This window comes from Physeter macrocephalus, chromosome 7 (genome assembly GCF_002837175.3).
Source record: "Physeter macrocephalus isolate SW-GA chromosome 7, ASM283717v5, whole genome shotgun sequence".
Taxonomy (NCBI): domain Eukaryota; kingdom Metazoa; phylum Chordata; class Mammalia; order Artiodactyla; family Physeteridae; genus Physeter; species Physeter macrocephalus.
Genome location: NC_041220.1, coordinates 53,978,444 through 53,989,221, shown reverse-complemented (window position 1 = coordinate 53,989,221; position 10,778 = coordinate 53,978,444). Strand labels below are relative to the sequence as shown.

Below are 10,778 nucleotides of genomic sequence, written 5' to 3'. Positions count from 1 at the left end.
TTTTTCCTGGCTGCTTCCTGAATTCTGCCAGAACTTGGCTTGCTCCTGGGCCTTGCATGCAGTTGGGACAGCCTTTATGGTGAACATCATCTGATCCTTCTGTACAGAGCACACGTTCACATTTATGTCCAGGGACAGATTCTTAAGACACAGAAACTGATTGATTGCCCCTAGGCTCCATTTTCCATCCAACTCCAATTAGCTGTGAATACCGTGGGCAGGTCCACTTAGCCCAAACACAGCCCCTGCTGGGGGCGTAAGCTGGACAGGCACCTCAAACATGGCTACCCAAGTGAGGAGGGGGCATTCGTGATAGAAGGGTCCAGACATTTTTCTCTTCAGTAGGGAATATTTGATCCTCAGGGAAAAAGGAATTGACAGCTGTAAGGTAAAATCCCTAGTCCTAAGAGGGTTGGCTCATATATTACAGAATTAAACATTTCAATTAAAAGACAACTCATAAAATCAACTATACTCCAATAAAAATCAAATTACGAAAAAGACGACTCATGTTTCTTATAAATACATAACTTTATATATTATATATATTTACAATATGTACAGCATACAAATACGTTTTAATGTACTACTAATGGCAGTCCTGAAAACAGATGTTTCAAAACAAAAGATGGGTACTTATCCAAGGTGGGTTCCTGATCCATCCAGAACCCATATTCTAGACAATGCCCCAGCCCAGATTTCTGTAGAAGTCACAGGGAAGAGAGGGGTGGCTGGAATGTGGCTCGGATACCCTTCCCGCTCCCAATTACCCTGGCCTTCCACTGGCACCGGCTAACATGACCCCACATGCACCCCTAAAATGGGCAGACCCTGGGGCCTGGGCACAGTGCCTGGCACATAGTGGGCACTCCAGTACTTGTGGAATGAATAAAAGTGGGTGCTTTTAACCATCATGTCTAAGGCAGCATTTCCATAATCCAGAAGATTCGGTCACAGAGCTACGGCTGGTCTAGAAGCAAATGTTTTCGGTGTTTCCCCTTTATAAGTAAAACAATCTACACATCCAAGTGCTAAATAAATTAAAAGTTTGCCACAAAGTGCCATTTCTTCCTCGTGCTTTGGAATCTGGAAGCCATCACATCGTCCGGTCACAGCACTTATCTTCCAAAAGTTTCTGTACATTCAACTAGTTCATCTATCGTGCGCAGCAAATCTTCAAAGGAAGGCCTTCCCTCTGGTTTCTACAATTCAAAATCAAGCAGAGGCTGTGGGTTCCAGAATCCATCCCCAAAATGATTTTTCACTGCTCCAACTCAGATGGCATTGCATACCAGAGTAAGGGACTCCTTGCTTCGGGGGGGAATACACATGCATCTCCAAACAGGTCTAATCGATCCTGCATGTGCTGCCGCTACACTAACCTTTCTGCCACATGGCTTTGGCATCCCATTCAAGAACCTAACAGAGATCCTAACTGCCTGCAAAATCAACTCCTGCTAACTCACAGGGCCCCCCTATAACCTGCCCCTCCCTCAGGCCCTTGCTACCCAGTTTTATTTCCCACAAAACCCCTCACATGAGCCCTATGCTCAATCAGAACAATCTCTACCCTTGTATACACACACCAAGCTCATTACCACCACCCTACCTTTGCTCACATTGTCCGCACTCCCCCTAGCACCACTTCTTGGCTAGAAGGCCTCTGTCCATCCCAATCAATGCTCTTGGGAGGCATGATAGCAAGTGACCAGGGCATGGGCTTTGGAGTCAGACGGGACTCTGCTCCTCTGTAGTTAAGTGGCCTTAGGCAAACAACAACTTGATATCCTCATCCACAGAGTGGTCATAATAAAAGTATGCACACTTTGAAGGGTTATTTCGAGAACTAAATTGAAAGCACTTAGCACAGTGCCTAGCACATCATACCTGTGAGCTAATGTTACTGTTATCTTTCAAAAGTCATTTTGGTGTCTAATCTCTTCTATGAGGTGACATTTTAACATGAGGCGAAGGAAAACTTCCGAAGACTGAGAGTAAATGACCTGAGGAAGTTGAGGCTTGGAGAAAAAAAACTTCTCTCGTGAAAGAGTAATACTTCAACAACACTAGAGATCCACTGAAAGAACAGCTACTTCTCTGGGCTTATCCCCAGAACCCCCGGCTCAGGCAACTGTGGCGGGAGCCCCACTTGGGAAGGGAGCTGCAGCCTGAATTTACTATCTTAATTATTAGTGTTTTCCACTTCTTCACATCTTCTTCCCATTATTCAGACTGAGTTGAGAAGACTGGCTTTCTACTTAAGAGTTTGAAATCATATAAAACATGCACTCATTCACTAGGCTATAAAGACCACACAGTTTGAATCTACCAAGCCCAGATCCCTGAATGCTTTAGAGATTGAAGAAAAAAGTACCCGAAAAATGTTATACCTCCTGCCAACATCTCAGCATCACATCGTATACATATCTGGACGCCAACTTCGGCTGATGGAGTCGGTGGCCGCGAGTAACCATGGTTACCACTTCATAGTTGGTGTTTTTCTCAAAGGGCATTCTGCCTTCAGTGAATATTTCCCACATTAAGACACCTGGAAGAGGAGAAGGATTGCCAAACAATGCACTCATTTCCTCTTCAGGGCAGAGTTGAGGGGAAATGGAGCATGACTCTTACCAAATGACCAGATATCTGATTTGCTGCTAAATCGGCTGTAATTAAACACTTCAGGTGGACACCACTTCACGGGAAATTTAGCACCGGAAGAACTCGTGTACTGATCATCCAGAACATACCTAGAGTAAGACACTGAGTTACGGTCTGTATTTTGTACATGTTCTTTAATTTTTTTCCTCCTTAAAATCAAAAGCACGGTTGGGGCTTCCCTGGTGGCGCAGTGGTTGGGAGTCCGCCTGCTGATGCAGGGGACGCGGGTTCGTGCCCCGGTCCGGGAGGATCCCACATGCCGCGGAGCGGCTAGGCCTGTGAGCCATGGACGCTGGGCCTGCACGTCCGGAGCCTGTGCTCCACAATGGGAGAGGCCACAACAGTGAGAGGCCCTCGCACCGCAAAAAAAAAAAAAAAAAAAAATGAAAAAAGCACAGTTGACTGAAGTCCAACAGGCATCCGGTTGAAGCTGGCTGTTTGCCTCTGCAGCCACGCCTCTGCAATCGCCCTCTTCCTCTAAGTGCTTGAGAAGCATGCACTGTAACATTCTATCTGCGCTTTCACTTTTCTGTTTTTCTTTTTTATAAGGCATTGGAGGCAGCATACAATAAAAGAGTTTGCAAACTTTCTTTTTAAGAAGCAGTTCTGTTCTTTAAACAAAAATTTTACCCAAAGGCCCCACATGTAAAACATCTAAAGCAGAGCTGCTCTAAAGGAAGTGGTGCAAAGTGCTTGAAGCACATGTGCTTTTTGCCCCCATGATTCCACAGAGCACAACTTAAAACTATAGCAAATAAAAAGAGCAAATTGCAAAATGATGTACACACATGGTGGTGTATATATGTATATACCATGACGTTCATCCTCTATACACACACATTCAGAACAATACTATGTCATTTCTCTAGGGGAGCATACTTATGTCCTTCTGGAAGGACACACACAAACTGGTAACACTGGTTACCCCTGGGGAGGATCTTAATTGGGGTGCTAAATATGGGTTCTTCAGCCCTTTCTGTAATGTGTTCAGTATGTATTCACAAGAGGAAGGTGTTTATGTATTATAGGAACATACCAGGTTAATTTCTGCAAGCTCCATGGGAAAATATTCAAATGATTGCACAAACTTCCTTCGCTGTATAGACAAAGGTGGTGACAGTGCCACCATGGGCGTTTGTCAGTCAGGGGAGTCTGAACTGAGTGTAGAATGTGTGTTTCAAAGGAGCTGATGCAAAAGCACAGGTTTTTTGAAAGCCAAACATATGAAAATCAAACCTGAAATTGGAGGCCTGCCTGTTAGATACAGAATATATTCACAGAAAACAAAGAGCACTGGGTCCTTATTGCTCTGACAGCCAGCAGTTCTAGTCTCATTTCGGACAGTAATGGCTTTCTAACCTCCCTCGGCCCGAGTTTCCTCAGGAGTGAGGCCTGGCCTGGCCTGCCTTTATAACCACTCCTCATGCTGGCCATGGGCTGACCACCCTGACCCCCTTTTGATTCTTGAGCAGGCCAAGCTCATCCCAAATTTCAAACTTTTGGACTCGGTGTTCTGCCACCTGGAATATTTTATTTCACCTAATTGACTACTTCCTGCCTTTTGGGTCTCTTTTCAGATATCCTGGTCTCAAACAGGCCTTCGAGAGGCACCAGATTTGAAGTCACTACTGTCACCCCTGACCCGCGCCATCACTCAGTACCCACCCGCCCCACCAGCCCCAAGTTATCGCTATCACAGGGGTCGGCAAACTTTTTCTGTAAAAGGCCAGACCATGAGTGTTTTAGATTTTGCAGGCCTTTGTAGAGTGAAAGCAGCCAGACAACACATCTGTGAATGAGTCTGTGTCCTATTAACACTTCATTTATGGACACTGGCTTTTGACTTTCAGATAATTTTCACATGTCATAATATTTTTAAAGGTCTTTTTTCCCAACCTTTAAACAACGTGAACATCGTCGTTGGCTCACGGGCCATACAAACTTAAGTGTTGGGTCAGATGTGGTCCAGAAGCCGAGGTTTGTGGACCCCTGCTCTGTCACCTCACTCTGTGCTCTCCCCTCTTAGTGGTTCTCAGGTCTTATGTTTCTCTCTCCTCCTGAATTTAAGCTGCATGTGGGCAGGGACTCACATGGATAATGTCATCCTCTGCTAGGGTTCAATCTCTAGTGTTGTGCCTGGCACAGAGCAGGCACCTAATTTTGTATGGATGGGTGTACAGATAAATGAATGGATGAAGGAAGGAGGGAAAGAAAGGACAAATGAAATACTTTTTAAAGGAATTTTCTAACACCCTATTAAGATTACAAAAATTAAGAGAATAAAAACATTACAGATTTGTGTATTCTAAAAACTTACCCCAAACACATTTCTATCAAAACAAAAGATTCTAGAAATTTAATCCACACCAGGGAGAAAAGAAAGTAGTGTATTTAACGGGCTATACTACCACCTAGTGGAGAGAATGATTAACAATAATTAACACAATGTATACTGTGTTATTTTAATATATTTATTTTATCTCGGACATCTAATAGGGTTTCCTTTTTGCTTTATCAATGCAGATTATTTCCATGCTTATCAATTCTATAAGCTAATGTGAACATCAACTAAAGCCACATGATGAAGTATTAAGTAATCATAATTTCTCAACAGTTTACCTGAGAAAAAGCCAGAGCTAACAGTAAAAAGACAAATTCAGCAATCTTTCAAAATACAGATAATCTATTTTCTAAACTTATACAAAAAACACTAAGAAGCAGAAAAATCAATCTGTACAAAAATGATGTGAACTTAAAATAAAATGATGGGTACTTCTCTAACGTTTTGTTAAAGGAACAAAAGATATTTCAAAATAGCTCTTAAACAGGCGTCAGAGGAAGACGCTGACACAAACTGAAAAGAAAAAGTCAAGTACTTTCAAGGAAAAGGCCACAGTCTTACATTAATTTAATCCAAAATTTATAGAAAATGTTCACATATACTCAGCCTTACCTAGCCATTCCAAAATCAGAAACTTTCACAATTCCTGCGTCATTTACTAGACAATTTCTGGCAGCCTGGAAAACATTATAATGGTATATTAGTTGCAAAGTTCCACAATAAAAGTAGAAAAATATAAGTTCTGTTTATATTAAATTTAGTGTAACCCAGTCAACATCTGCAGAGGTGGTGTCTCTTATAAATTTTTTTAACCCCTATGGAAATGTCTTCAACATTTATATGAAAGAATGGATGGAAAGACAGGTCAAAAGTCTCATGTGAAAAAAGGCATTATTACATAAACTTTGCCAACTGTCATATCTATACGAGGACTAAGAGGAGGGTCAATCAGCTTTTTGCCCACCCATTTCTATTCTTATTAAACTATCTGATTTTCTTATTGATAGTGACAACATCTCGTAAAGTCCTTAATTCAGGTTCTTACTAGGCGAGCTTTATAACACACAAGCATCCAAGTGATGGGTGAACAATCTTTTACCCAGTGGCTTTGCTCAATGACTGGTCTTCTCTAACCCAAACAGTCAAAAGAACAGCCATATGTAACATAGTTTGCTTTGTCATTTATGACAAATACAATTCTAGATTACTTATACTTTCTTCCCCATTCTTTAAGGTTACAAGGTTCAAGAAAATAGTTTGGAAAAAGACATAGTATTTCTCAGAAGGAAGACATGATGACAATCTTTTTACATGCTATAACCCATAGACTAAGAATGTATTTTTCTTCCTTATGCTTCAGAATTTTATTCTCTGTACAAGGCAAATTCCATTTACACGAGGTTATTTCCTGTTGAATGCGTTTTCAGAGTCTCTTTTAAAGTATGAGTTAATACCCGTTCCCTGGATTATCTCCATCTTCCTATAAAGATACCTTATCATGCCTTTACTTGATAATCACCAGGAGTCTTCACCCAGGAGACAGAAGCATCAAAATCTTCCCTTAAGGGATGACAAAAACCTACCCTAATGATGTCAGTATCATAGGCACAAACATATCAAAATTGCCTTCACCAAGGTGTGGTATGTGTAGAGAGGTGTAACCTGTCATACCCACATAGACAACAGATTTCCATTAGTTTTAAAAGTCAAAAAAGAGGAAGGTGCTAAATTCACAAGTTTCAATATGACAAAGAGATGTTCTTTATCATCACTGAGCATAATAATAACTAATGTTACACATATCACATCATCTTCTATTTTGCAAAGTCCTTTGCCCCAGTCATAAAATGTGATCTTTAAAAGTTTTGTGAAAGAAAAGCCCAGGACTGGATGGCTTCACTGGTGAATTCTACCAAATATTTAAAGAAGAATTAACACCAATCCTAAGTTCTCAAACTCTTCCAAAAAATTTTAAAAGGTTCACTTCCAATCTCATTTTATAAGGTCAACGTTACCCTAACTCCAAAGCAAGATAAGGACACAACAAGAAAATAAAAATACAGGCCAATATGCCTGATGAACATAGATGAAAAAATCCTCAACAAAATATTAGCAAACAGAATTCAACAGCACATTAAAAGGATCATACGCCATGATCCAGTGGTATTTATCCGTGGGATACAAGGATGGTTTGACATATGCAAATCAAAAACATGATACACCACACTAACAGAAGGAAGTATAAAAATCACATGATCATCTCAACAGATACAGAAAAAGCATTTGACAAAATTCAAAATCCTTTCATATCATGATTAAAAACTCTCAACAAGTTAGGTATAGAAGGAATGTACCTCAACATAATAAAAGTCATATATTACAAGCCCACAGCTAACAACATACTCAATGGTGAAAAGCTAAAAGTTTTTCCTCCAAGATCAGGAACAAGACAAGGATGCCCACTCTTGTCACGTCTATTGAACATAGTACTGAAAGTCCTAGCCAGAGCAATTAGGTGAGAAAAAGAAATAAAAGGCATCCAAATTGGAATAGAAAAGTAAGATTGTCTCTGTTTGCAGATGACATGATCTTATATATAGAAAACTCTAAAGACTCCACTAAAGAACTGTTAGAAGTAATAAAAGAACTCAGTAAAATTGCAGGATACAAAATAAACATAGAAAAATCAGTTTTGTTTCTATACGCTAACAATGAACTGAGAGAAATTAAGAAAGCAAGTGAATTTCAATAGCATCAAAAACATTAACATACGTAGGAAGAAATTTCACCAGGAGGTGAAAGACCTGTACACTGAAAACTATAAGACACTGATGAAAGAAACTGAAGAAGACACAAATAAACAGCAAGATATCCTGTGTTCACAGAGTGGAAGAATTAATATTGTTAAAATGTCCATACTACTGAAAACGATCTACACATTTGATACAACCCTATCAAAATTCCACTGCATTTTTCAGAGAATTATAAAAAACAATCTAAATTTCATATGAAACTAAAAAGACCTTGAATAGCCAAAACAATCTTGAAAATGAATAAAGCTGGAGGCATCACATTTCCTGATTTTTAACTAGATTACAGAAATATAGTAATCAAAACTGTATGGCACTGGCACAGAAACAAGAGACATAGACCAATGGAACAGAGAACCCAGAAAAAAACCCATGTATATATGGTCAACTAATCTTTAACATGGGCACCAAGAACACACAATGGGGAAAGGATAATCTCTTCCATAAATGGTGCTGGCAAATTCAAATATCCATATGTAAAATAATGAAATTGGACCCTAATTTTACACCATACAAAAAATTAACTTGAAATTGATTAAAGACTTAAATGTAACACCTGAAACTATACAACTCCTAGAAGAAAACATAGGGGAAAAGCTCTTTGACATGGTCTTGGCAATGATTTTTTTGGATCTGACACCAAAGCACAGGCAACAAAAGCAAAAATAAATAACTAGGGCTACACTAAAGTAAAAAGTTTTTTCACAGCAAAGGAAACAATCAACAAAATGAAAAGGCAAACTACAGAATGGGAAAAAAATATTTGTAAAACATATATCTGATAAAGGGTTAATATCTAAAATATATAAGGAACTCATTCAGCTCAACAGCAAAAAAGCAAATATTCGATTGAAAAATGAGCAGAGGACTGAATACACATTTTATCAAAAAAGACACACAAGGGAATTCCCTGGCGGTCCAGTGGTTAGGAATCCACAATTCCACTGCAGGGGGCACGGGTTCAATCCTGGTTGGGGAACTAAGATCCCACATGTCGTGTGGCAGGACCAAAAAAAAAAAAAAAAAGACAAACAAATGGCCAATAGGTATGTGAAAAGTGACTACTAATCATCAGGGAAATGCAAATCAAAACCACAATGAGATATCACCTCACACCTGTCAGAATGACCACCAACAAAAACACGAGATGACAACAGCTGGCAAAAAAGAAAGTGTAGAGAGCAGAAGCAAGAACTACAATCCTGCAGCCTGTGGAATAAAAACCTCATTCACAGAAAGATAGACAAGATGAAAAGGCAGAGGGCTATGTACCAGATGAAGGAACAAGATAAAACCCCAGGAAAACAAGTAAATGAAGTGTAGATAGGCAACCTTCCAGCAAAAGAATTCACAATAATGATAGTGAACATGATCCAGGACCTAGGAAAAACAATGGAGGCAAAGATCGAGAAGATGCAAGAAATGTTTAACAAAGACCTAGAAGAATTAAAGAACAAACAAACAGAGATGAACAATACAATAACTGAAATGAAAAATACACTAGAAGGGATCAATAGCAGAATAACCGAGGCAGAAGAATGGAAAAGTGTCCTGGAAGAGAGAATAGTGGAATTCACTGCTGCAGAACAGAATAAAGAAAAAAGAATGAAAAGAAATGAAGACCGTCTAAGAGACCTCTGGGACAACATTAAACGCAACAACATTTGCATTATAGAGGTCCCAGGAGAAGAGAGAGAGAAAGGACCAGAGAAAATATTTGAAGAGATTATAGTTGAAAACTTCCCTAACATGGGAAAGGAAATAGCCACCCAAGTCCAGGAACCGCAGAGAGTCCCATACAGAATAAACCCAAGGAGGAACATGCAGAGACACACAGTAATCAAACTGGCAAAATTAAAGACAAAGAAAAATTATTGAAAGCAGCAAGGGAAATAGGAATATACATATCGATAATCACCTTAAACGTGAATGGATTAAATGCTCCAACTAAAAGACACAGGCTTGCTGAATGGATACAAAAACAAGACCCATATATATGCTGTCTACAAGAGATCCACTTCAGACCTAGGGACACATACAGACTGAAAGCAAGGGGACGGAAAAAGATATTCCATGTAAATGGAAATCAAAAGAAAGCTGGAGTAGCAATCCTCATATCAGATATAATAGACTTTAAAATAAAGAATGTTACAAGAGACAAGGAAGGACACTACATAATGATCAAGGGATCAATCCAAGAAGATATAACAATTAGAAATATATATGCACCCAATGTAGAAGCACCTCAATACATAAGGCAACTGCTAGCAGCTATAAAAGAGGAAATCGACAATAACACAATAATAGTGGGGGACTTTAACACCTCACTTACACCAATGGACAGATCACCCAGAATGAAAATAAATAAGCAAACAGAAACTTTAAATGACACATTAGACCACATAGATTTAATTGATATTTATAGGACATTCCAAACAAAAACAGCAGATTACACTTTCTTCTCAAGTGCGCACAGAACATTCTCCAGGATAGATCACATCTTGGGTCACAAATCAAGCCTCAGTGCATTTAAGAAAATTGAAATCATATCAAGCATCTTTTCTGACCACAATGCTATGAGATTAGAAATGAATTACAGGGAAAAAAATGTAAAAAACACAAACACATGGAGGCTAAACAATACACTACTAAATAACCAAGAGATCACTGAAGAAATCAAAGAGGAAATCAAAAAATACCTAGAGACAAATGACAATGAAAATACGATGATCCTAAGCCTATGGGATGCAGCAAAAGCGGTTCTAAGAGGGAAGTTTATAGCTATACAAGCCTACTTCAAGAAACAAGAAAAATCTCAAATAAACAATCTAACCTTACACCTAAAGGAACTAGAGAAAGAGGAACAAACAAAACCCAAAGTTAGCAGAAGGAAAGAAATCATAAAGATCAGAGCAGAAATAAATGGAATAGAAACAAAGAAAACAATACCAAAGATCAATAAAACT

At 39.2% G+C, this 10,778-nt stretch overlaps 1 protein-coding gene across 10 annotated transcripts in view; it reads right to left on the bottom strand.

Annotated features, from left to right (window-relative positions):
• Positions 1 to 528: 528 nt before the first annotated feature.
• Positions 529 to 10,778, bottom strand: part of TEC (tec protein tyrosine kinase) — a 154,118-nt gene continuing 143,868 nt past the window's right edge. For 8 of the 10 annotated variants that reach the window (XM_024132031.2, XM_055085991.1, XM_055085993.1 and 5 more), the window contains 4 exons: positions 5,615 to 5,679; positions 2,632 to 2,750; positions 2,391 to 2,548; positions 568 to 1,202 (listed from right to left, as the gene is read on the bottom strand). In XM_024132031.2, the coding sequence (XP_023987799.1) occupies positions 1,119 to 1,202; positions 2,391 to 2,548; positions 2,632 to 2,750; positions 5,615 to 5,679 (426 nt within the window). In that variant the 3' untranslated portion in view covers positions 568 to 1,118. Of the gene's footprint in view, positions 1,203 to 2,374; positions 2,549 to 2,631; positions 2,751 to 5,614; positions 5,680 to 10,778 lie in introns of all 10 variants that reach the window. The other 2 variants (XM_055085990.1, XM_055085992.1) reach the window with 2 other exon arrangements.